The 27,687-nt window shown below is 43.1% G+C and overlaps 1 protein-coding gene across 2 annotated transcripts in view; it reads left to right on the top strand.

The window, feature by feature from the left end:
* PDE3B (phosphodiesterase 3B) overlaps positions 1-27,687 on the top strand; it is a 1,362,481-nt gene that overhangs the window by 745,408 nt on the left and 589,386 nt on the right. For both annotated transcript variants that reach the window (XM_085648114.1, XM_085648115.1), the window contains exons 8-9: positions 11,362-11,465; positions 21,193-21,279. In XM_085648114.1, the coding sequence (XP_085504240.1) occupies positions 11,362-11,465; positions 21,193-21,279 (191 nt within the window). The remainder of the gene's footprint in view (positions 1-11,361; positions 11,466-21,192; positions 21,280-27,687) is intronic.

Genomic DNA, 27,687 nt, shown 5'->3' with positions numbered 1-27,687 from the left:
TGAATATCTGCTATGGTCCTTGAACCCCTCGCCAGATATCAAGACTAGCTACATAAGGTTAACTGCTTTATGCCCAGGTGAAGAAGAGTGTAAAGACTCCCGTTTGGCAAGCACACCGCTCACTTCATTGTCGATTTAAATTGTAGTACTTTTCCTTGCTTCAGCAACCCAATTAGTCAGGAAGGCGATAATGGAAACCTATGAACTGTAGGTGCCATTTTCTCTTGGCATGTGGTCGCCTGCATCCATCTCTATATCCCAGGCTCAGTGGGCTTCCCAAGTTCCGTAAGAAGCACACACAAACTTTGAAACATGCCTGCCTTTATTTACAGAAATGGTGGAATCAGATGTTGAGTTTACTTGGTAGGTTGATTTGTTATGTATTAATGTTAGATTATCAAAAACAATTAGTGTTTCTAGCAAAAGTAGCCTGCTGTCCGTCATCAATGTAGATTCAAGTATCTTTTCTGATCTTCACAAACCTTAGCGGTTTGCAAGCACCCTACCAGTTCCTGTCTCTGTACAGTATTGCATTCAAAATGTCCTTCAAGCTTTGTGAACAATAGAGCTTCTTGTAAATTATTCTTTATCTTCAGGCCTGATTTTATTGCTTTATGAGGTGATTACCGTCATTTTTTTTTTATTTAACGGGTTCTGCTCCGCATTACATTTTCATTGTCATTCCTGTTAAATGTGCGTATTAGGTGGTTTCTGCTGACAGTTTATATTAAACTATAAGAGTTTGCTAGTGTTGTGTAAAACACAAGCTGGACGTTCATGCTTTATTGAAATAGTGATAATTGTATTTTATAACTAGATTCACCCCGCACCGCGCATGACCTAAACCTTGGCTAATTACTTACATCCATCCATGCAGGCATAAGTCAGGTCCATTTGTTGTGGACCTGCTGTCCAGAGCTTTGGTTATTTGGGTGATCACAACACAGTGACCCTATGGTTGAAGTTCTGCGGTAGCTCAGAAATCACAGCAATCTAGCAGTGGCAGTATAGAATGTCTATATTGTGAAATAAGTGTGCAGGAAGGTGCTATTGCTGAAGTTCAGTTAAGCGAAAACCAGAACCACTATGGAAAGTACTTCAAGTTAAAAACTTAAGTAGGGGAAATCACCTCAGTGCTAAGCAAATGAAAAAGGCAAAACTTATCTGGAACCTAGATCTAGGAGGCTAGCATTGTGATTATTAGATTTTAACTCTCTGAACAGGTACCCTACATGGGCCAAGCTGTAGGGGACACATAATTAGGCTCCAATATGACCGTTGTGTCTGTTTTTTGTGGGGTTTCTTCAAGAAGTTACTGCTAACCTACTCCTCGCTAGTCTGTAGGAATGTATTAAAAATACCTTTTTCTGTTGGGAAAGGAGTTTGAATGGATGCTCCGTGCCAGATGCACAGAATTAAAAGTTGATGCTGAAGGAGCAGATGTGTGTGGTGGGTGAAAGAGTGTAAGCATTGAAGAGGAAGGGCAACAGCACTGAACCTTGTGAAACCCTTGCGATTGTGAAGAGAACTGAAACAGTGGGAGTAATTGCATGTGTTCGCCAGATATAAGGGATTTTATCCAATCTAAATTTTCACAAACGCCAAGTCTCATTAGTGTGGTATAGTCATTGGTGTGCAGTGCAGCCAATAAATCCGAAAGGAGTATATTGTGAGATAGCTGCCATCCATTTTAACACAGAGGACATCTACTAGAGAAGTTATCTGTTCAGTCCCACATTCACATTGAATATCACATGGTTAGTGTCTGTGTCCATTGATATTCTCAGATGCGGCTCTGTAGATTGCCACATCTGTTGAATTAACTTTTGGTTTTATCAGTAGACGACTTTAAGGTGGTGTGGATTAGGCTTGTAAGCAACAGATTAATGCCATTCATGTCATTAACTGGCTCTGTTGCAACAAGTGGGAATAATGTAAGAGCCTTAAACATTTGACGGGAAGTTAACCAGCGGCAAAACCACCCCTTCTGTACTGTTGTTTAGCATGTTACATTGCTCTGCAGTAGTAGGGTAAAAATTGTTGCTGGACGGAGATGGTTGTGTAGTGAAAAGTCAGTAGTATCGTGTTGAGCAACGATTAAAGTTCAACGGGCGTGTTCACAAAGTGCCCCGGGGACACAACAGGCATTTGAGCCCCCCTTGCACACCCCCGGGGCACTTTGGTTTCAAAGAAGGGGCAGCAGATGCTTTCACTGTAATACCCAAAGCGATGGCGCACATACAGTGCCAGAGCTTTCTCAAGAGGGTGTTCCCTCATTTGCATGAGGGCGTGCCCCATGCAAATGAGGTAATCCCTTTGCGTCTTGACCTGTGCCGTAATATAGACGTGGGCGCAGAGACAAAGAAGGTCTCAGGTGGCGCACTGATAGCCCTCTGGAGGAGGGAAAGGGGGTCTTATGGACCCACCCCCAGACATCCCCTTGCAGGTGGGCGCAGTCACTCACTGCACCTACCTGCAAGGGATCTCTAATCCCCTTTAAAGGTACAATCAAGTTGCCAAGTATTTCACTTGAATGTGACGCCCCCAGGGCAGCACGAGTTCGCGACTGCCCTGGGGGCAGCGCATTATATGTAATAGAGCTCACTTTCCCTGTTTGCGCCCCGCGCACCTGTTTTAAGGTGTGCCAGGCCGCAAACTGCGAAAGTGAGCCCTATACATAATAGGGCCTCAAGTCTGTTAGTTCTGGAGTCAATGTTAATTTTATCTTCTAAGAAGTTAGTAATGTCGCCACAAAACTCTATTGATGGAATAGTAATATCAGCGTTATTGCATTTTTTAAACATGTCGCAAATCAGCAGCCTTTTCTCTTTTGTTTACAGAGGTAACATTGCACTCCCATACATTATACAGATCCTAAACATGACAAACATCAATCAAATGCATACCTACATGTTTCAGGGCATCTTAAGGTCATGATTTCAAGATTCACTATCCGTCAGTATTTAAAACATTTAATAGAAGACTTATTAACTGTATAATTGCAGCATGTTTTTTCCCTGTTCCCTGAACTTTGTTCGGGGGTTATGGCTCGTTGGGTACTTGTGTTCATTAATTACTGACCCGTTTCTTCACCATATTTTTAGGATTTAGTGTTGACCAAGTATGATTTTAATGGACATTAGAAGTCTAGAAACACAAAACTTGGACAGTGGACCAACCAAAATCACTTGAGGCACCAATCGCAAAGAAATCACCAATCACATCAAAAATCTTGAAATATCTAGTGTGCAAGCCTCTAGAAGTGCCCCCTGTCCAAGAGCACCCACCTATCGCCAGGGGCAATTGTACAAATAAGCTAGATCAGAGCTGCATCACTTAAGAAGTAATCAAGTCCATACAGGTAGTTATTGCTCAATGAGGCGTGGAGTAAGAACATTTCTTCTTTATTATTTCATTCTTAAAGAGCAACAGCCAGCGCGTTTCGTCCTATAACATAGGACTTCTTCAGGGCTGTAAATTTAAAAACATATAAAAACGACATTCATAAAACATAAAATGTACAGCACTAATATATATATGATGTTTAAAAAAACATCAAATAGATCACATATATAAAAAAATTTATCACTGCAAGAAAACTCTTATCAAACATTGATAAAAGACCATAGCCAAAATCCATCTCATGTAAGGATATTAATCCGAGACTAAAAGACAGATAGCAGAGATCTTCATAGCATTAATGCATTTGCAACAGTACAGGAAGAAGAATAAATGGACAGCAGCACAAAAAGTGAGACTATCTGAGAGGTGTTGTAACCAAGATGGAATCCAGAGAGGACAGCCCAAGTGAAAACTTGCTTTAGCGTCAATAAACGTCCTTGTCTAGATCGTCTACACTGGATCTGTTGCCTCAAACTCAAACATTGCAAGTCACGCACAGGTCCAACAAATGTGATCCGCATTATGTCAATATTGAGGCCGGTTTGTAGTCAGGACTAAAGTCAAATAAAAACCAACATCAGAATTGACAGAGTACACCATATCTAAAGTACAAAGGTGCCATTTGGTGCCCCCTTAAACATAAAAAAAAATAAAGAACCCCAAATGTGCCCAATCATTCATGACAATAATAATCCATAACAACTTGTATGACTTTACACAATGCGTATTTGTATAATGAAACTAAGCCTACCTCATCCGTATAGCAAGTAGAAGATCCAAGATAAGAATCAATAACGTTATGTAATAAATTCCAGTTTCCAAAAGTCATAAAGAGTTCTGTAAATGATGTTGTATGATAACCACTGTTATATAGGAAACGTACTGGTACATTAGGACCTGCACATCCTTAGAAACACTCTAATACAGGCAGCCGTGGATATAATCAGATTCACATAAAGTAACCAAATTAATCCCAAAAGCGCGACCGTAATGCTGTAGTAAATTATAAAATGGTCCAGCCTCAAAAGGAAGACGTCCGGTACCATTTGCATTTGAACCAAAGACCAGGACAGGAGGTCAGATGGAAAAAGAACATAAATGTGACCCAGTATCTCTATATTAAAAGCTATGACTCAAATGAGCTTCTAAGCAAGGCAAATTTATAGCCAAAGGGGACATCGTGCCTAACAATTCGCCCTCCCCATAAATGCAAATGGATATAAGTAAAATCCACATTGTGATGCTTAAGTCTCTAATCCTTGATAGCGGTATGTAACAACATAGCAACTGATGTGACTATCGCCAATGATTGAAACCGTGATAACGCAGCATCCTGGTGGGTCTTGAGACCCGATCATAATGCACCCGAGCGTCGGAGCAAATTCTCGGCAAAGCGGGACATAAGGCATGGCATACAACCCTGACCCCAACTAAAACGCCCCAATCAATAACTTACTTTGAAATTAGAAGTGTAGTCCAGCAAAATATCTGGCGTGCTCCTCCCGCCTGTGTTTCAAACTGCGATGGTAGCGCAGCGTCTAAAAGCAACGTCATCACGTGGCGCACAGATCCCCTTATGAACCTGAATGGTTGGTTTGACGAAGAAACCAGAGCCGCCATATTTGAGAGGGTTTTATAAAATACATGAAGTCATCCGGATTTTTTAAGTCCTTGGGTAGAGAAAATACATATAAGGCGCAAATTCATAAAGAAAGCAGAACCCTTAGAGTCCTGCTTATATATATTTTACTTGGGACGGGGCATAAAGCGGATATACCATGAGAACATTAAAAGTTTAAAGACACTACGATAATGATCGTAATTGAATAACGCGAGCGACCATATCTCATTTGCAACAGTCTAGTGTGGAATCGGGAGTGTCCATATAAATCACAAATGCATGCCTGCACATGAATAGCATAAAGAAAACAGCCATCTTATAATAAAGTCTGTAAGGTCAAAATACAAGGGAGGAAAATTGTGATGCACGCATATAAAAGGGCAAACTTGTGGTGGCAGCATACCGTCCAACAATTATGGCGAGTCAAATTCCACACAGGGCGAAGTAAGGGCTAGATGAATTCAATTTAAAAAATCAAACTGTCATTACGATGGTGCTCCAATAAGCAATATAAATCTCTTGTACCAATATTTATTACTAGATACAGAATCAGTTAGCATAATTGTATACTCGATGCATGTGTACATGTTGGAACCTTTCTATAAACAGCATTCAGCGATCCTAATACAACATGATGCGACAGATGGAACTGGGCATCAAAAACAGCAGTCCCAAAAGTAATCGTCCGATAGATGCTACATATCGCCAATTATTAGTCAATATATTTTCAACAATGACAAAGTCCTCTCACGATGTACTGTTCCATAAAAAAGTTTTAAAAAATGTAGAATGGTCCCAAAGGCAATGGGACCATACAAATGTCAAAGAAAACCAACATGCTCCATCATTTGTCCTGGAAAAGAGAATCAAAAAGTGTGTTAATGGCAAAGTCTGAAGACAGATTTAAGACCAATCTTAAAAGGAAGATGACAATATACATAGGGACACAAATTATGCTAAAGTACATATATTGAAATTTATATACTGTAATACAGACCCTTTGTAGACTACAGAAACCTGTAGTCACCGGAATATATTAAATACAGATATTGCAACGGCGAGTTACATTGACAAAACAGGAATTGTGGTATGGCAGCACCCATCCCTTTATAAATGGTAATGCATTTCATCATCTGTGTTATGTCCCATTTGGATACATCTTAAACAGCATATCTAGACAGCCTCTCTACGGCGTGGAGCTAATTCCCGATTCCCACCACATGGGTGTATTGGAGTATGGTCAATCCCGTGGAACCACACTTTGCAATCATTACCATGATGTTCCCTCATGTGATAAGTCATAGGGTACTTTAGATCATTGTTCTTAATAGCTCGTACATGTTCCTGTATACGTTGCTTGAGTGACCTAACAGTGCTCCCCACATATATCTACTCGCATTCACAGCCCAATATATAAATCACATGTTTTGTTTTGCAGTTTATAAAATGTCATCTCATATCTCTTAGTTGTATTATATCAGATTTTTTTTTACCTTATATCTCCCAAAGGGGCACATATTACAGTTCAGGCATGTGACAAAGCCATTGGGAGAGGAAGCCAAGTTTTGTTAGTTATGTTATACTGATTTATAAAGCGCACAGCTGTCCCAGCCAAGAGGCGTCCCAGCGCTGCAGCATCAGAGAGCGAAACCAAATCACTAAAACAGAAAGGCGTCAAAAGGAGTGGAATAAGAAGGAAGAACGCTAAGTAGAGGGAAAAAGAAAAGTTCTAATCGCCTTCCTAAACCCGGATGAACAGGTCATGCTGCGGATCTGGGCAGGCAGAGAATTCCAAAGCTTTGCTGCCAAGCAGCGGAAAGACCACCCCCCCGCACGAAGGCGTTTAATGCGGGGAACAGTAACCAAATGTTGCCCCAAGGAGCGCAGATGACGCGCAGGAACATATGGAACGAGTAAATTACTAAGTAGACTAGGAGTAGCCAGCTTCAAAATCCTAAATGAAAGACCGAGCGTCTTAAATTGAATGCGCTCCGTCATGGGAAGCCAGTGGAGTTTACGAATAGCACTGGCAGAGGAACAGAATCGCGGGAGCCCTAGTAAGGCTCTAGCAGCAGCATTTTGAACGCGCTGTAGATGTGTTATTTCTGCCTGGTTAGCCCCTAAAAGTACAGAACTAGCATAGTCCAGACGGGATAAAATAGCTGACTGGACAGTCAGCTGGCGTGTTTGGGGAATCAAAAAATTTAAGAAGAGGCTTAAGACCCCGTAGGAGACCAAAACAAGTACCGGCCACTTTCTTTGTGTGGTCTTGAAAAGTGAGGGAGGAATCCATCCAGACCCCCAAATTCTTAAACACAGGCTTGGGATTAGGAGCGCTGCGCAAGACACTCGGCCACCAGCTCTCACTCGAGAGGCTAGCGTTCTTCCCTACTAACAAAACCTTGGTTTTGTTAGCATTCAGCTGTAAACAATTGGAGGTCATCCAATCTGTGACGGCCGCCAGGCCATCCCTGAACCTAGAGGCGCTCAGTGTGGAACCGTCTGCCAGGGTCACCACCAGCTGCGTATCGTCCGCATAGGAGACCATGTTGAGGCCCCACTGCCTGGTGACCGCCGTAAGAGGCTGAACATAGATTGAATAATGACAGACTGAGTGCGAGCCCTGAGGCACCCCCTGATCGATGGAATGGGTCCGAGAAAGAAAGGGGGGGGCTGATACTCAAAGATCTGTCAGTTAGAAAAGATCTGAACCAATTTGTGAGTATGTTATTCACATGTGTTTCTGTAATCTTAGCCACCCAAGGGAGGAGAGAAATAGGCTAAAAATGTTCTGGTTTGGTAGTGTCAAGTGATGATTTTTTAAGAATGGGGGAAACCCATGCCTGCTTCCATAATACAGGGACAGTGGCAGAGGAGAGGGAGAGATTAATAATCTGACATAACGGAGTCAAGAAAAAGGAAAAAGATTCCCTAAACTGAGCCGGCTTTAAAGGGTCAGCCGGAGAGCCAGATTTAACTTTCCGGCTCAACTGAATGAATTTATCCGGCGAGATACTAGGTATGACTGTTAAGGAAGGCCAAGACAAGGATCTAGAAAGAGTGGTAGATGGAGAGGTCCCTTGTGGAAAAGACCGGTAGATGGTACGGACTTTCTCAATAAAAAAAGTAGCCAGGTCTTCACATTGCCGATCGGATGAAATGACGGCCACCGAGTTGTTATTGGCCCAAAGATCTTTAAGAATCTTATAAATGCATTTAGCTGGATTGGGACTGAGCTTGATTTCATTGGCAAAATATGCCGCTCGAACCCTACAGATAGATCTGTGGTATTGTTTAACCATAGCCAAATAACATGCTTTTTTTTCTGGGATCATAATCCTTTCTCCATTCACGTTCTGATTTTTTACAAGCCTTCCTTAAGATAGTCAATGAATCATTCTACCAGGGACTAATATTCGAAGAACGGCCCCTAGACCACTTAGCCGGAATAAGAGAGTCTAGCCCGTGGGTGATCCAGTCACAAAGCAGGCTATATCCCGTTTCAGCGTGGTTAAATGGTCCCATCGGATCCATGTCAAAGCATGAAAATCCTCCAGCCTCAATTTATGCCATGGACGTTTAAAAACAAGCGGTCAAATGGTGTTATTAATAGGTTCTGAGGTCAAAAAGAACATTGTTGGCAACGAGTGGTCAGTCCAACCCATAGGTTAAGGAGTCTCCACAGTTGCAGACAAAATGTTGGAAAAAATAGGATCCAGCAAATGCCCAACAGAATGGGTAGGCCCGGGAATCAGTTGGTTAAGTTGGTACGCAGCCAGGTCCGCAAGCAAGCAACAAATCTCACTATCTTGCAAGAGATCAAAATGCAGATTAAAATCACCCAGAACACTAAAATTAGCAGTGCCCATGGCGAGCGTGCAGACAGCCTCCAGCAAAGCAGATTTAAACTTAGTAGCAGGCCCAGGTGGCCGATAGATCAGCAGGCCAGATAGGGTCAGATGCGTACTCAGTGATACCAAAGCGAGAACACTCACAGCCCTCAATAGCTTCTTTCACGAAGAGACGGGTGTAGCAAGATTTAAAAATCACCGCAATGCCCCCACCCCTAGAACCTCTAAGCATACAGATGGAATATCCGGCAGGTAATGCAAGATTCGGTTCAACCACTGTGTCCTCATTAAGCCAGGTCTCAGTCAGGAAAAATATATCTGGGGCTTCCTCAGAGACGAAATCAAAAATTGCTAAATGGTGTTTAACCAAAGAGCGAACATTCAGCGGAAGAATTTTCAGCTTTTGCTGAGGCTGAACAGTGAGGGAGTTACAGGGGAAAATGATATGAAAGAGACATATCTACAACATCTGCAGCTAAATGGTCCTTCTAAACAATTTGATGGAGAAAAATTACACACCTTAACCGAGGGATTAACCGCCAGTAGCTCTTCCCTTGAATAGCTATACAGCTGAGACATCCCTGGACCAGCGTTTCTGGCGAGAGGCGACGTACAGGCGCGGACGGACGCACACTGGCTTGCCTTTAGCGCGCCGGCGACGCGCCCTCTGCGCTCGCCCGCTGCGCATCCGCCCCTCGCACATTTTATGTAGCTTGAGCCTGACGACTAGACTGCGCCTAAACACAAGATGGCGCTCTAGAATGTCCCCCCAGAGATCGATGCGTGTGTACTGAAGATGTGGAGGTAAGCGCACATTAAAATTCCCCGTAAGGTAAAAGATATATTAATATGATAGCAGCAATCCAGGATCCCAACAGTCTTTCAATAAAAATAGCAGCAATCTTTCTAAATGTAAGGCAATATTAAAAAACAGGAGAAGCAGCCTGGGAGCAGCAAACAGTGCCACCACTCACCCCTGAGCCGCTGCGTGCCCGCCCCTCGCGCAAGTTATGTAGCCTGAGCCTGACTTGACCGCGCCTAAACACAAGATGGCGGTCTAGGATGTGTGTCCCCCCCCCCCCAGAGATCGATGCATGTGTGCTGAAGATGTGGAGGTAAGCGCACATTAAAATTCCCTGTAAGGAGAAAGATATATTAATATGATAGCAGCAATCCAGGATCCCAACAGTCTTTCAATAAAAATAGCAGCAATCTTTCTAAATGCAAGACAATATTTAAAAAAGCAGGAGAAGCAGCCTGGGAGCAGCAAACAGTGCCACCACTCACCCCTGAGCCGCCGTAACACTAAACATCTGATAGAAACACGTTAGTTAGATTCCTCAACAGGGCCGGACTGGCCGTAGCGGGCATCAGGCAATCCCCCGTTGCGCCGCACGGGTGGGGATGGTTTTGGGCCCCTGCGGGCCGTTTGTGTTACAGGGCTGTTTTTGCAGCAAAATCGGCCCTGTAACAAAATCGGCCGAAAACCGGCCCTGGCAAAGAGCTCGGCTGCCCCCCCCAAACCTGGGGGGGGGGGGGGCGGCCGGCCGAGCACTTTGCCAGGGCCGGTTTTGTATCCACCAGAAAAAGCGTTACCGAAGGGAAGTAACTTGTTCATTAGAAGTCTGGCGGCAGGGTGCTGTGTAGTCTTTGACTTCATCTTATTGCAGTAAACCTGATCTCTAACCCGGTCCCCATTTTAGGGAGCGCAGTTTACCCCACCATATCATGGCCTCCTCCCCTTTAGTAAGCAACACGACTATTCAGTTAATTTCCTGTTGGGTTTCAGAATTTATTTTGTATGCCCCAGCAGGGCCACCAACATGGTTCTGGGTAAGTTCTCCCCCATCATCCTTTTTATAGTTTCAAATAGTTTACCCTAAAAGCGTGAAATCTGTGGGCATGTCCATACAAGATGTAAGAAGGGTAAGTCATTGACTTTTCATCTACGACTGGCACTGGAGGTTGCGTCATGGCTATTAGTTGTGGTATGTGTGTATTTAAAGTGTATTAGTTTGTACCATGTGTTAAATGGCATGTTAGGCTTTCCATTTGTTTGCTTTTTCTCTCTTTTTCAAAGAGAAATTTGACCTAATAATTTCACTCTCTTGTATTTAAGATTTGTTTACACTTTAAGTTGTTTAACTGATTTTCATTTGTACAGTACGTTGCAGTAAAAGACTGGTCAATGGAAAACCCATGGGAGCAGAAAAGTGAAGAGAAATATGGAGAGTAGATGATTTTGGAATCACTGAGGCACAATGGTCAACAACTACTGAACTCCAAAAATGTACTATAATGTGCATGATTTGCGGAAAATGTTTCAAAGTGCCTATTGTAAATGTGTTTGTGATAGATTAGGTTTGTGATAGATTAGGTTAAGAGTTTCCCTTCTATTTAATCAATATTGATTAACGTGCCTTACTAGTTTGTTTTACTAAATGGTGATGACTGAATAATTGAATTTGATAAAATTACTTTTTACAGAGAAACACAAAGACAGTGGTACAGAATGTACAGATTTAAGGCGAAAACTAACAGAACTGAATGATCAACGTTCAGGTTGGCCACAAAGTAAACAACTTCATGGGGTAAGATATGCTCATCTTGTTCAATTTGTTTTTGTATAATTTTTTTTTAATCTTGGCTGACTACTATTCAGTCAGAAATAAATGTATTCAAGAGCCCCGGGATATGTAAGCCATTGGCAGTTAACTCTTTTGCATAAATATCCACAAACTTCCAACATTTTGGTGTCTTAGGGGTGTACAGGATAGGCCATCCTTGCAGGATGACTAGAGAGGGGTTGTGCCCAGCCCCACACACACTTTAAAGGAACCAGACACCAGTCCTTCATTTTCCTGACCAGGGAAAGTAAAAGAACATTCCAGAGCCAGTGTTGGGGGATGTCAGAGAATCCCCCATACAAAAACTGGTTCCAAGCATAAATATTGGACCTAAAGAGCCAATCATCAGAACACCCCTTGACCTGTGGAAGATTCAGAATGACTTCCCTACTGCTTCGAAGGACTTCCCTACTGTCTAAGACCGAAGACTAGACCTGCTTCCATTGCTTCCGGATTACCCAGAGTGACTCCAAGGGTCAGTTGGCTGACATCTTGTGTGAGGTTACAGGGACACACCAAGGTTTAGAAGCCTCCCCACAACTGTCCAGCTCAAACTGGTCCTGCCTAGACCTACCTGAAGGCCTGCTTCTGACCTGTGCTGGAGTGAGTTCTGATCCTCAAGAGGTACCTCCCATGTCCTGGACTAGGGGCTGGCATCAGTGGAAGATCCTCCAAGAAGAAAAGTTAATTTTGAGCTCCTCGCGACTGCAAATGGGCCCGTTTGCGACGAAACTCTACCGCTCGCACAAACAGTTAATATCTGGTAAGATCTGCTGTTTATGATGGCAGAAACAGTCTTGGGTGACCGGCAACGGGAGATCTGCAGCAACAGCCTGCAACGATCTCCAGTGCAAAGCTCCAATGAACACCAGATCTTCGTGCTACAGCAAGGACCGTTGAAAAGGCTTGACCTGCTCTTAGCATCAAACTCCTCCTCCTCCTCGCGGCCTCCTCCAATTCAAATGGAACTCTTAGTGGCAGACTTAAGAGGGTAACCTTTCAGCAGGACTAACCTGGTCCCTGTACCTGGTCTGTGCTCTATCACCGTCAGCCTGAACCTTTGACTTTCCCAAGTATAGCTCGACCATGGGTGGCACTTTGTGCTTTTAGGTGCTATTTTCTCTAAAAACCTTTCAATTGAATATCTCCGGTTCTATTGATTGGATTTTTTTCGTTCTGGTATCATTTATTAATTTTTCTAAATTGGTGTGGGATTTTTCTTGCCATGTTTTCACTTAATTACTGTTGGCGTGCTGCATAAATACTTATCACATTGCCTCCAAGTAAAGCCTGACTGCTTTTTGCCGAGCTACCAGAGGATTAAGCACAGGTTAATTTTGTGACTCTTGTGGTGCACCCTGACCAGAACTGTGGTTGTTGCTTGAATGGGGCTTCCACTCCCTCAACCAATAACCCAGTTTCTTACAGTTTCAGAGAGCAAACTTAAAGCTAAAACGGGACAGTGTGGTGTCACACAGTGTATGTGCTGCATTGCGCTTTTGTATGTTGAATCTATAACTGGAACTGTTTGTATTCTTCACACATGGGGGAAAAAAGGAAAAGACTCGGTACCGCCTGCTGCTTCAAAGAATTGGTAGACATTCAAGGTTTTTATTTTTTACACCAACTTTTGAAATGTATCGTATCATATTTCCATAAAAAAACAAACTGTAAAACAAAGCAAGATGCAAAGGAGGCCTGCCACTTTCCTCAGATTCTGAGCGGGATGCTTTTGTGACATGGGAAAGGAAATGGCAAGTAAGTATTTGAGGTGTGCGATTCAACAAATTAACAGGGTGAGCGGAGGGTCTGGCTCGGTTCTAGGAGCCCATGCACTAGCTGAGCCCTGAAAATGTTTGGCACGTAAACTGTGCAACAAACACCATAGAAAAATATGATGAAGAAAATTCTTCAGAATCACCCAAACATATTTCGTTAATGTGCAGAATAGTTCAACTTAGTATTTCAAATAGTGTCCCTCTATTGAGAGGCATTTACAAAAAGTGACAGTTTTTAAAGATGGACTTTAAAATAGTCATGCAACCTGCATGACCGTGCCATTAGTGAATTAAGAGACCAATCAGCTGTCCTGTACACCCTATATGGGACCTAAATATTTACATGGAGCAACATTAGGTTATATTTAAATCGGACACAAGACAGGTGCTTGTATAGCACTCATGTAACGCAAGATGTTCTCAAATCCAATAAGGAACAAGCACTGAAAATGCAATGGGTCTCACTTTTTTTATTTGTTAGAACTATTGGCATTGTAAATGGCAATGTCTTTTGTTATGGAGTGTATGTATTTGGTGTGTAACGAAATTATGTAGGTTGGATAGTATTAGTTGCGGAATTGTGGGGTGTGGTGTGAATTTGTGTAGTGTAATTGTGGCCTTGTTTGCTGTAGAATTATGTGGATAGATTTGGGAGTAGAGGTGGGGCAGTCCTCATCAGCTGAGGAGCACCAATTTTCCATACCCAGAGACAGGCTTCATTTCTTCCTGCTGGGGCATCTTCTTGTTGTAGACTTACGTAGATGTTCTGAGGTCACAGCCAATGGAGTTGCCACTACAGTTCATCAGATGGGTGTGAATTATTGAGCATCTGAGTGATTGTGGGCCTGTTTGCCCTCTCCCCATCCCTGGGTAATCTGAAATGAGGAGAATTACACGAGCAGGTCACTCACAGCCCTGTTCAGTTCATCTGAGTCCGACTCTGGAGTGGATGGTAGCCACACAGGTGATCCTCTCCCACTAGTGGGGTAGGGGGAGAGCTGGACCAGCCGGACACAGCCTACATCCGAAAGAGGCCATGGAGACAGAGTGCCACTGCCTGGGGCTCTGCTGTGGTGGAGGGAAGCCCTGTTTCATCTTCCCACATCCGGTGTGCTTTGCCAGACCATGCAGAGGCGCGACTTGAGGACTGTGTTTACAATTTCACCTAGGATATCCGCTATATAGGTATCTATTGAGAACATTTTCTGGCCATTAGTGCAAAGGTGTAAATATAAGCAAGGTTACAAATGAGTCCCAGTCAATCAGTGAAATAAGCACCAGCAGACCCAATCATTTTGAACTGCAGTCCTGAGAGAAAACAATTGCCCGAGAGGCTGAAACAACAGGTTAATGTGCGTGTACCAACCAAAGAGACCTGGACATTTAGGGCCTTTAATACAAGTGGCCCATAATTTGATTTTTCAAATTGCACACCAGGTAAATGCCAAAAAGGACTAAAAGACAGAGAGGGTATCAGATTGAAAGGTCTGATACTTGATATGAGGTCAGAAGAAGATTAAGATCTACCTCTTGTCCTGCTTCTATAAAAATTCATCAATCTGACGGAGATGTACATATTACAGATAAAATATCACCTTCAAGACAGTCATTGACACTGATCGTTGACGTCAAAGCAAGCACCATTGAGGGGTTAGGCGGTGACATGCTTCCCTCAAAAGAACAGTCAACGTCTGCTTATCAATGTCAGAATTGGCTTTTAGACGATCAGCGTCTCTGAAGCCAAAGATCATGACGGCAGCTGACCGTGTCCATGTTAACACAAATGTTGTCTAAGGAATCAATCACTATCTCAGCTAGCACCGTTGGTAAAAACAAAAAGCCCTCTACGCAGTCAGATCCTTCTCCCTCGACATCCAGAATTTCCAAGTGGTACTCTTCTTCACCAGGGTGGTCTGGATCGCCTTCTGCCAGTGGAAGCTTCCTTCACCATTTAAGTCCACACCACCCAGAGCTTTCTGTGACCAAAGGGATGCATCCTGTTCCTGATGCACATTGATATTATTTATACTGATTTGACGCATATGTCCTACACTCAGTTGCTACCACAGTCACCATCTAGAGTATCTCCTTTAGATATTCTTACCTTTCAGGACGCTTTAATTAGAAGACTGACTACATTGAGCATCAGTTTAAATGTGCCACAGCCAACTGTTTGTCATCCTTGAAACTCCGCAGCCAAGGGCAGCTCTAAAGCCTTTTCTGCCAGGTCTGTTGGACATTGTGGTAGAAACGTTTCTTAACCCAGTCTCCCTTAAAGTCCAAGACAACTTAAGAAATATAAGCCACCCCAACAAGAGCCTGATTTTCTTAAAATGGATCTGAAACCGGACTCAATCATAGCTACAGCTGTTAGACGTTAGCATGTTTCTGCTCCAGAATAGACCGCTCCTCCTGTTAGAGCAAAATAATAGATGCTACAAGGAAATAGATCTGTGGTAAGGCTTTCACTCACCTAAAGAATGTCAATGCAACAGTTCTATTGGGGAAATATCCGAGAGAGATGAGTTGGTATGACATCTTTTGTTTCTGATCTACCATCAGAGTCAACAAGATTATTTAGAAATGGTTAAAGAAGGCTCTTCAATCTCAACCATTCAATCAGTGCTGCTGTTGATTCAGTTGAGATCTCCGCTACATAGTTCTGTCGTGGGATTTCATTAAGAAGATAGGGACTTCAATTTGCTGCAGAATGTCTCAAGGCCATCCATATTTCTTAACAGTATGTAAGATAATAAAGTGTTGTGGAATAACCTTGTATCCCCCTCCTCAACGGGTACTTTAAAACATCCTCTAGCCTTGAATATATACTGAATGTTTTTTGATAAAATAAATAAATGTGTTGCAGATGAAATACAAAAAGAGGTTCCTTTGACCTCCGAGGCAGAAACATTTGACCTAAAGACAGCCTTTAAAGCTTCATATTTAAATGCTCCTGCAGACCCAGTATCCTACCCATTTTGCAAACTTTTTATACATTAGCTTCAACTCATCAAACCCTTATGGCATAGTGCACTTTTTCTAAAGATTTTGATCTGGCATGCTGATGTTTTTAAGATGGTTTTTGGGCTGATTTTTCAATTTTACATTCACAGTTACCAAGTCTGTTTGGCAGATTCCCTAAACTGTTGATCATTGGCTGTGGCATTTTGATTTTTCTTCTAAGGAAAAGCCAGTGCCACCAAAAACATGGAGTTTGGTTATCCAGCTGTACAAAAATGCTATGAGACCGTGGTATTTTATTTCCGCGTTGATTGGTTGTCTGTAGTGAGCGAGTACTGGACTCTATCCTTTCGCAAAATGAGTGCTCTGCAAGTGAGACCGGTCTCCTGGTGCTTTAAACTGTTTGCAATGGACAGTGCTTGAATTGCCACTGGCATTACCCCTTATGACATTCATCAATATAAAACCACTTCAGCGATCACTGAAGTTGCATCAAACCTTTTGCAGAGCACTGCCTCTGCCAATCGTGAAGTATGCTCAAAATGATGGACAAATGTCAACAGCTTCAATGCTAGAAGCATCTGATATGACTGGAATTGATGTCGCCATCCTTGGGTACCTTGAAAATACAGCATCTCCATCGCCTTCATCAACAGGTGCTGCTAAGTCAAGAGAACAGTCTGCTTATTCTTCGAACATTCTTATGCAAAAGCTCCAAGTACAGCGGTAAAGACTCCCAGATATTATGGCAATTACATGACACCATCACCAATTGGGAAAAACTCATCCACGTGCCCGGGGATTTCTTTGTCTAACGAGAGAGAACTGTTCATGCATTTCTGAAATTAAAAGAAGAGTATAATAAATTGGACAGTTCTACCTTTTTATATGTTTTATGTTTTGCACCTGGCTGCGTTAATTGTATACCAAATTATATTGCCTAGTTTCCCTTTTATCAACACACATATATTTTTAAAGTGTAATCATATGCAATGCTTTTGTTTATTCATATATCTTCCAAATGCTTTTATATACTGTTTTATTAACACTTTATTTGCAATGTTTTCTATGATCGTTCATAAATTTTAGATTGTGTGAAATGTATATATGCTTTTTTAATGGGATACATGGCTGCAAAAATAGTCTTTCAACCAACAATCCGGGGATTGTTCTCGATACAGAGACCGTTCTCATTTAGGCTGCTTGTTTTGCTTTCTTAACTGCAGTTAGTTTTCCTTTATTTCTATCAAAGTGTGAAACTCCTAGAGCATATGTGAAAAACGCTGATATCATCATGCCTGACAACCATGTAGGCTGACATGCTTTTTAGGTTTCGCGCCTAGCGTTGCAGTGTGGAGAATTGCTCGCGCAGCTAGAGACCTCTTGTACGGGGTTTGAAAACTGAGTCAGGAATCGCACACGCTTGTGCTTTTGGCTTCCCCTATTGGGCTTCGACTGCGTGTTTTTTTACAAACTGAGCACACAATAGGCCAAAGGCGGGTGCATTGCTCCGCCCATGGCCTGTTGGTGTCTGTTACGCGCACCAATGCCATGTGGTTTCAATTATCATGCCCACTCACGGGCGCGATAATGGAAACCAGATGGCTCGCTGTGGCGAACACACCACTTGTTTTTTAGCACAAAAAAAGGGGGTGGGGGATATACAAAACCTGGTTCACGTATTGTAGAAGAGAGCGGGGTGATTTGTATTCTAGTCTCTAGGACTGAGTTCGCGTCAAATGGGAAATAAGCAGTTAAATTCATTTAATGGAGCTGTACGAGCTTTTGATTACAATTATCAGTGGCCGTACTCGATTATTGTGAAAATAACGAAAACAAGAAGATAACACGGAAGCAGCTCCAGAGGCAATACTTCATGAGAGTTAACTTTATAAAGGGTGTGACGTGCACCCACCATTAGGCATTTGGAGGCTACGATTTTTAAATGACTGATTTGTCAATCCAAAGTGGTGGGAGGAGGCAGACTCGGCAAAGTAAATTGCAATAGATCATCCTGCAGTGCACGTGCTGTAGGATCGACCTACAAGATATCAAACCCAGCGATAAGTGTTTTTGTTTATTCTTAGATACCAGTTCTTCTTCAAATGCATACATTCAGGATGCATTCATTTAACAAAAGTCTTATTTTTGATTTAATATATACCTTTTTGATTCTTCTTAATTCAGGAGGCACACCGTGCTTGCTGATATGGGGGGGAGGGGGAGAAGTTTTTCGTCATAGGTACGCTGCTGCTTGTCTCGCAGAAGTGACGCAAATAACTTGTTGTTTTTAAAATGCACATTTATGTAGCGGGAACTCGAAACCACAGTATTTCATCGCTTTACATGAGCACCAGTTACGTGACAGACAGACACATTTATCTTTTTTGATAGGCACGGGAAGATAAAGTGATTTGCCCAGGACTCTGAGCTGGGAAACCACGGTGGGTAATAATTTGCCCAGAAACACAGGGCATTGAGACGATGCTGAGTTTAGAACCAGTCTCCTCATTTGCCCCATCAGCAGCTCTGGTCGCTAACCACATCCTCTCTCCCCGGGAGAGTTACGTGTAGGGACCGCCTGCTCCATATTCCCGTTTGTCAGGAAATCCCTATGTATTCTTCCATAGACACGTGTGATCCTGAACGTACAGCCAGTGCTAGGCTCAAGTCAGGATACAACAGAATTTCCAGGCGTTGGTGGGGGGTATGTCTTCCCAGTCCGTTCGAAGATGGCGCAGCCCAACAATATCAAAACGTGGGACCCTGTACCGCCTGCTATTGGTTGTGACTTTACTTACAAATGGGAGATGGAGGGGCAAGTGCATAGATTCTCCTTATATTGCATATGAAGGAGTCTAATCACATTGTGGTTATTGGGACCACCTATGTCCCCTACTGCTTTTATTTATCCTGTTCTAAGATGGCGCCTACGTAGATGTGAAAATAAAGTTAAACGTCCATAAAATTTGGGGAGGGGGCGTGAGACTTCATCTCACTGTAGTAGACAATCGAACCCCAGGTGTGACTTGGACTCCTTGATAAAAATGAATGGATGGAAACTGGCTGCATGCATAGGCGTTACATGTCTCATGGAGATCCGAAGCACGCCACCCTGTCTTGCTCAGCAGCAGGTGCGGCTGGACTGCAAGCAAGTTAGAACAAGCATTTGCAATTTTGCAATGTAATGGGTCTCGCATTTGCGAGAGAAGCTATTAGTATTGCAAATGACAATGCTTTTTATTTATGTTTTAAAACCCAAAACATAAATAAGACATTGTCATTTACAATGCCAACAGCTCAAACTTGTGTGAATGCGAGACCTTTTGCATTGCAAATGCTTGTTGTTTAATGGGTTCAGCCATTACAAGATGCCCCGTAGAGTGCAAGCTTATTGTTTACAAAGATGGTGGCTTAATAGCATGTGGACAGAGCTGACCTATTTTGTGCCATGTTAGTTTATTCTTAGAGAAGATTTACTGTCTCCAAACCCTGTTTTGTTTTGTAAATATGAGGTAACATCTGTGGCAAATGAAATATAGACCCCAGAATTTGACCATTGATTAGGAGAGGCCTACATGCTAACATTATTGTCTCACCCGATTGCCGACGAGCACCTTACTGTCAGAGATTTGTTTCCAGAAGCAATGCAGGTGTCCTTTACCAAGAGCAAACTGTCTCTTCGACAGTGCTCTGATAAGGATTAGCTGAAGTAAACTATTCAGATGTATGCTGTGCGAGATAACCTAAAAAAGTTTAAAATTCAGAGAGGCTGGTTTGTTATTTGTGGCTTCAGTTAAGGTTTAGCATAGCGCTTAGAAATAGCTTTATGGTATTAGGGTGTCAGAGCCTCAGTAAAAATGTTAGATACATTAATCTTTTTTTCACGGACCATTACATGCTGAACACAATTTGTTTTTCCATTCTGTTTGGTAATCGTACATATTTTATGCAGTAGGCTAAGTATTTTAAAATAAACATTTAAAACCACATGTACCCGTTTCTAGTGTTTTCTTTGAGTATTTTAATCATAAAGGTGAGACTCTTTGTATTGACACTGTGTCCCTGAATTCATCTAGGGTGACTGAGAATAACCTTAACACTGCCTGTGCAAGGTTCCACCGTGGGTTTGTGTTAGGTCTGCGGACCAACCGGCTGTCCAATTCAATGTTGATTTATTGAACTTTATCCTTGCATGAGGGGTTTAGAAATTCACCTCCTGCGGCTCTAGAGACGACTCCCCACATTTCATATCGGGTGTTCTCTGCATAGATGTCTGGCCCATTGTTATTGGATTCCCGATGCAGAATTCTTGTGTGACTTAACAGTAGATGACAAAGACTTTAGAGTGCGATGTGCACAGCTTAATGGGGTTGGGTTGCATTCTCCTACTTGTTTGAAAATGTCACGTGATTGAGAAGCTCCCATTTGTTTTTAGAAGCTCCTGAAAGTTCAAGGAGTATGAGTGCACATGCCAGGCTATAAGCTGAATCAGCCCTCTGACTGGAATGTTGGGAGCTTGTCAGACAATCGTTGTAGGTCTACTCAAGGAGCATCTCCCATGGCTGCGTTCTCCTAGTTCGTCCCTTCTGTGCTGTTGTGCTGAACTGTCCCTCGAAGCCCCTCTTCCCAACACATTCCTCGGCTGTTCTCAGCACTGTATTATGAATAGCTTCTCAAGTATGTCTTGCGATTTCATTAAGAGAAGATTCTCCACCTGCTCATTGGATACGTTTTTGCTGAAAGTAACCAGTTTCTGTCACTTGTTTGTGATCCATATACTGGTCCGTTATATGTTTTACCATAAGGCTCCAACTGACCCTTTTCTGGGTGAGAGCTTTGGTTAGTTGAAAGGACAATTGTCTTTTGATTATTTGCGATGTTGCTTGCTATTTTGCATGTTCTGCAAGTTAGATTTTGGGTTGTCCGACATGCTGTCTTATTTTTAACAGATGGTGCATGGGAGAGGAATTGCTTCAACCGAAAGAAGACAGGGAAGTGTTGGACCGGGCTCCGCACGACTACCCCAAGGACCAGAGGTAAGGGAGACATTTTTCCAGGGGTGCTAAGGTGGAGAACGGCCCAGTGCTGGACCTGATGAATTGGTTGAAAGTGTGACAGTAAATTGAACAAAAACTTTAGGTAAAGTATAAGTGTCTAAGTGCGCTTAGTCTGTTTTGCTTGCTTGCTTCCATGGCTTACATTTTTTTGTGGTTAATGCATTGACAAAAAGGATGTTCATAGATGTCGTGGAAGGAGATGACTGAACATATAACAAACCTTGACAAAGTCAGTATGCTTCGCCTATGAGAGGTATTGGCTTTGGCATCGATTTGTAGCCATATTGTACAACAGCACAGATACTGTGCAGCATGGCTAAGAATATTTGTAGAAAAAAATCATCTGGCCATATTGCTGTAAAAAAATATATTTATAACCATGAGGTGATGCTCTGTGGATGAGGCAACATAGATAGAGGGAAGGAGGTCAGGAAAGAAGGACATGTGGGGGAGAGGACAGGGAAGAGGGGATAGGCAAGTACACAGGCAAAGGATCTAAGGGGAGCACACAGACAACAGAAGGTGGGCAAGAGTAAGCAAATGGACAACGGAGGATGGGTGTGAGGGGCAGCACTCTGGCAACAGGGTATGAAGCATACAGACAATGGAGGGTGACCTGAGGGGCTGGGGAAGCATATGGACAATGGAAGGTGGGCTACAGTGGCTAGGGGAAGTACTCAAACATAGGGATTGAGGGTGAAAAACAGGGAGGAGTATACAAGAAAGGCAGCTGGAATACACATGCCCTCTTGTAGAGTGCTTAAACAAAAAGAAAGAAATAGCTCCTGAAAAGTGAGCAGGGTAAAAAAATAAACAACCATTGGCATAACCAATAGGCCTCGCCTTTGGGACCTTATAAGTGTTTAGTTATCCAGCACAGTATCCGTGGTGCAACAACATCAAGTGTTGCATGGCTAAACACTTATAAGGTCCGAAAGGCGAGACCTATTGGCTATGCCAGTGCTTGTTACTTTCACTATCTTGTACTTGCAATTTCTTGTCTGTTTGGCATGTAGGGATGGAGAATGGCAGTGGATTCTTCCAGACAATGTCCTAACACCAAAAAGGCTGCCTGTTGCTCCCTGTTGTGTTTTGGGGCAAACAGAGGTATGGGCTTATAAAATATTTAAAGGGAAGGTCCACTTCCAAGAACTTAGTAAAGAAATGTTTGTAGGCAGTTTTTCTGCTCATGTCTGTCCATCATATGGCTGTTTCCAGTACTCTCACGTCATGTGCACATATAGAGTTGTTCTTGTGCAATAAAAGTAGATATGTGCTCTGTGCATGTGCAAATGTACATGCACTAACTGCACAGACTCTAAATGTGATGTACGGGTAATGCAAACAAGGCATAATGTCGTCTGAAATATGCACAAAGGCCATGCATTAGCGCAATATACGTCATTTAACTGGCACCCGCTTTAAACCCTTCTTCATAATCGATGCCTACATTGCTAGATAAATATAGACTAAAACATAGAAACAACGGACACAAATCAGTCAACAGATAACTTATTTGAGCAATAAATAAAAAACCGACGGCCCAGCTTTTATTATGCCCTTTTACACCATGGAATCAGGTAGCCGTCTTTGTTGCACGTGTTATTTCGAAATAGTTTAACTGGTGTGAAAACCAATTTTCATTTTTTGCATTTAGCTGAAAGCTTGAACGAGTTCACCTTCATTTAAAACTCAGAAGTTAAACAACCGAGAGGAGCAGCTACATTCTTGCAAAGTGAAAGAGTCAGCAACTAAAGCATATCAAAATAGCCTTCGAGAAGTTTCTGAATTCGAGAATACAGAGGTCGTGTTTTGAAGCATGATTATTCTAAATGCAAGGCACCATTAACAGCAATGGAAAGATGCAGTCTCTGCACGATATATGCAAATCACAGGGATAACTAGGTTTAATTTCAGCACAGCATCTTCTTGCAATGTACTCTTATGCACGCTGTTGCAGTGCTGCTTCTGGAAAGTGGGGCGAATACAGTATCTCAGATCAGGAGGTACCGCACCGTCATAAGGCACTGCTGAAATGTCCAATGTGACTGAATCACAGACCTTTTCTTTTCTCCAATACCCACGAGTAATTTTGTGACAACAAGAGAACGGGGAGGGCAGGTACCTGTTCTCGTCTACCAAACCTACCCACCACTCACTGCACAGTGAATTACTGAACGCCACTGATTAACCACACTGGTGAGTGAATATGGGCAGGCCCCAACCTTCCACTTGGAATCTGATTGGGCGGATTTGCAGTCAAGCCTACAGCCAGGCGCGCAACAACCATTGGACTCAAAGGGCTTCAGCCCCCCCCCCGTCGTGTGTGGCAGCCCGGGATGAGACACCTTCCTGGGCAAAAAAGCAGCCGCACCCGAGCACTTCACAGGTCTTTAAAAGACCATTTGCATGTTAATGAGGCCTTTCTGTTGTTTCACCTCTTCTAAGAGCCCCTGCAGCTCCACTCTGCCTATTGCTTAAAGTTCAGCCCTCCCCCCCCCCCCCCGAAATTTTTGCTCAGCCCCCCTGAAATTTGGCTCTAGTTGCGCCTCTGCCTACAGCAGTGTGAAAGTGGTGAAGTGAAGAGATGCAGCTCTCAGAATATTACTCCTTTGATGAGGACTTGTCAGAACTTGTAAGTACAAGAAGCAAAGATCAGATGGTAAACAAGCATTGGCCGCGCGATCGTAAACGCGCGGCCGAGAAAGTGATCGCGTTCGCGATCAAGCGCGGCGAGAGATGCGCTTAATGAGCATAAGGAGGAAAGCCTCTGCTCGTAAGCGCGCGCACATGCACTGTAGCTCTAGGCCGGCCATGGCAGCATTTTTTAAGCCCTCACAAAAAAGCTCGCTAGACCAGCGCATGCGCTGGGTCAGGCGAGACCTAAAAAGGGATAAACCCAAGTAAGGAAAGCTGATGAATTAGATGAAAGCAAATGAGAGCAACAGTGAAGCCAAGCAATTGTAAGTAACGGGTGGGCTCTAAGTAAGGTTAAACAATATCTTGCAGCAGACTGCGCATGCACTGTCCAAGTAAAGACCCAAGAATTGGTTTGGAAGGTTGGACTTGGAGGAGTCCAGATAATAGAAAATGAGTAAGAGTTTGAGTGTATGGTATAGAGTGGTAATTGGGAAGCTAGGCATGAGTGCCAAGACTCAAAACAACAGGCCCTTGAAGGTTGAACATGTTGGAGAAAGAGACCCTCTGATGTATCCACATGACCCCTTTACAAGTCCCTCCGAGCATTGACTGAAGGTCGGTCGAATACAAGGAGGCCTTTGAGTGTGAGTGCTTGATAACTCCCTGCCTCCCTCCACAAGATCAGTAGAAGACACTTAACGGTCATGTTTGCTTCCTTAGCTCCCTTATCAGAATGATCTGTGGGTACAAGGGCTGCAGACCCTTTTCCTCTGGTGTGAGTGAAGTGTAAAGGGTGATAGGTGCTGTGCAACTAAACATAGTGAGCCCCGTCGAAAGGGTCTCTGGCCCCTACTGTGTACCAACAATATGGTAAAGGCACTTGCAAATAATTAGGAGAGTGGAGTTCACTAATGACGGGCAAAAAGAAGACCTTTCTTAAGCATGGTTGCTTTGATGCAGAAAGATTTACTAATTTACAGAAGAAACTGAAGGAGCCTAGAAAAAAAGATAGATGCTGAACAATGGCCTCCATTCTTACAATGGCATGACGAGGCCTACAAATGTAGGGATAAATCTCAATTTGAGACATGAGAGATAAAGAAGAAAATTAAATACCGAATTAGTCACCTTAGGAACAGAGTTGGGCCTTATGCTCCATCTGCTCTACATCTCCCATATCTATTCCCCCAGATCACTGCACCACAGGACATGGAGAAAGAGTGAAAGCACAAAGCAGGAAGATCTGTTAGTCTTGTTCCCTATTTCTGCTGATGGGGCTAGGGTGTGCAATTTTTGATGTGCCTGGAAACTGAGGAACATCTGTGGGACCATCAGCGGCTGGAGCAGAAGAGGTAATGCACAAGCAAGTGCTGCAATGCACTGCGCTAGCAGTACAGCAGCCAGTTCAGATGATGATTGCACCACTGTGGATCGGCATAGAGTGTGTGCCCATTTCCTCCTCGAAAGTAGAGACCAACAAGATCGAAGTCCCACTTTTACCCTTTAAATCTTGACACAAGCTGCAAAATGGCAGTCCAGCAGGCATCCCCTTTCTCCCGATCCAAATGATGCTGATGACTCCCTGTGGGACTACCCACACAGCCTGAGTTAGATTCAGTCCCCATGTGGTGGACTTCCTGGACTTCCTCTGATTTCATGAGTATTGAGACACAATTCTGCAATATTTGAGAAAATCCCAAACAGTTCCTGTCTCTTCGAAATACTCTGAGGGAACACTCACCTACCCACATGCTCAAGCGCCTGAATGCCCTCACGGGTGATCACTGGCGGCCGCTATTTAATGGAAGTGGCAGGGGAGGGAATTAGGGGAGGTAAATAAAATAATGAAAAAATACCACATACCTGCACTCCGGCCTGGCGCAGCCTCTCAGTCCTCTTCGTCACTCCAGGAGCAGGAGGGGAGCAGGAAGCACCCAGACTCCCCTGACCAATCACAACACTGCCTTACAGCAGCGTTGTGATTGGTTTGAGTGTCGTGGTTCGGTGCTCAGAGAGGGCCTGGGCATGTTCTCCACCCTGGCTTAGTACAGCCTGGGTGGAGAACATGCAAATTAAGCATGACTGTGTAGCCTGCCATAGAGGGCCAACCAAACATTTATGTGCACTAAAGAAATTGCCACCACTATCCCTGTGACATTCTGCCAACCCCTAACCAGCTGGGCCACAGACTGAAAAATAAAAAAAATTATAACATTAGTTATTTTCTTTTTCAACTGCTCACAAAGCATTGGAGTTCTGTGAGCTCCTTAGCAGAGGAGCCGAGCCTGTGGGTGATTGTGCTATACAAATTGCCATAATAGTTTTGAGAAAAACTACCAAGTGTGTTTGAGGTGTACCAATCCAGTTGGGCGAATGTGAATTCACTGTTGCGATTTGGTTTTGATGAGTGAGGTGAGAGTCTGGTGGAGAAAGCGCATTGGTTGAGAGTGGGCACACGACGAGAATAATGCTTTGTTGAATGCGGGCTTGAATGTGTGTGCGATAAAAACCGATTAGACTAAGATCTGGAATTATAAACAAAATAAGGGTGAGGCACTTGCTGATTATTTTGATAGACTGAATGATGTTTGAAAGGTATTCGGGCATAACCCGCCATACAGAACAGGCTCATATAGCCATAGGTGTTGCTTTTGTGCAGGTATTACTACTGAAGGTTGGGAGCTCGTTAACGACAATCTGCACTGAGTGGCAGACTAAGAAGCTGGCTGAACTGAGGACGGCTGCAAATGATTTGCCTCGCAAGAGAAAAGTAAAGAAATACTGAATCGAAATTGTTATTAAAACTAAACTATTCAGGATGAGACGTGGAGCCCCACAAAAAGGGGTTGCAAGGGAAGGAAAGGGATGCAGGAGAGGGAACGGAAGAGGCTCTGGGAGCAAATGGTTCTTGTTTCACTAGTGGTCATCTGGGGCTTTGAAAACAAGACTGTCCCAATTCTGCGATTAATGCACTAGGCCTCCCCAATCAGTCTGGTTTCCATCAAGTTGTCCAAAACCCCTACTTTCCAGTTTAGGAAAGCCCAAGAGGTTATAACTGTTATGTGTCACCTAATGCCAGTAAACCAGAAGGGCTTTAAGTGAATTGGTGCTAAAGATACTACATGCCTTATTGAGGTGGGAAAGTTGCTCGGCTCTAAACATTTTAAAGTTACCTCTTTACCTCTTTCTGGCATGTCCAAACACATAGTTGGTATTTCCAACAACAAGCTCCACATTATATTACTTTTTTCATATCCGTTTCTGTGGGACCCATTAGTGATGAGCATTCCTTTTTGCTTAGCGTTACCTCCCCAAATAATTTGTTAAGCAGGAACATCTTATGCAAGTACAATTGAACTGTGCTTTGTACCTAGGAAGGGGTGTTCTGTAATAAGCCTCATCCACCGGATAAACAGGTATTTGCACTATTTTGCAAGATCTTAAGTTTCATGTTTATTTTTTATTTTTTACGAAACTCCTAAGAGGTCCACATAAAATTCTCAAAAGCATATATTCACAAAATGTGCAATAAAATAACAAAAGTTAGTTTACTCCTGAATACATACAAACTACTCCAATATTAGATCCAGTGATCCGATTCGAAGTGTCCAGATTTTAAAATGCATGTTAAACAATTTCACATTTTACAGCGAGATATTACACCTAGTACATAAAGTGGCAATAATGCTTCTAGTGTAAAATGTGCAAAAAACTGTATATGGAATAAGCCTCCTGCAGTTGTAGTAA

The sequence above is a fragment of the Triturus cristatus genome, chromosome 3_2, assembly GCF_964204655.1.
Source record: "Triturus cristatus chromosome 3_2, aTriCri1.1, whole genome shotgun sequence".
Lineage (NCBI taxonomy): Eukaryota > Metazoa > Chordata > Amphibia > Caudata > Salamandridae > Triturus > Triturus cristatus.
The sequence above is the reverse complement of the archived record's forward strand: the minus strand, read 5'-3'. Positions and strand labels throughout refer to the sequence as shown.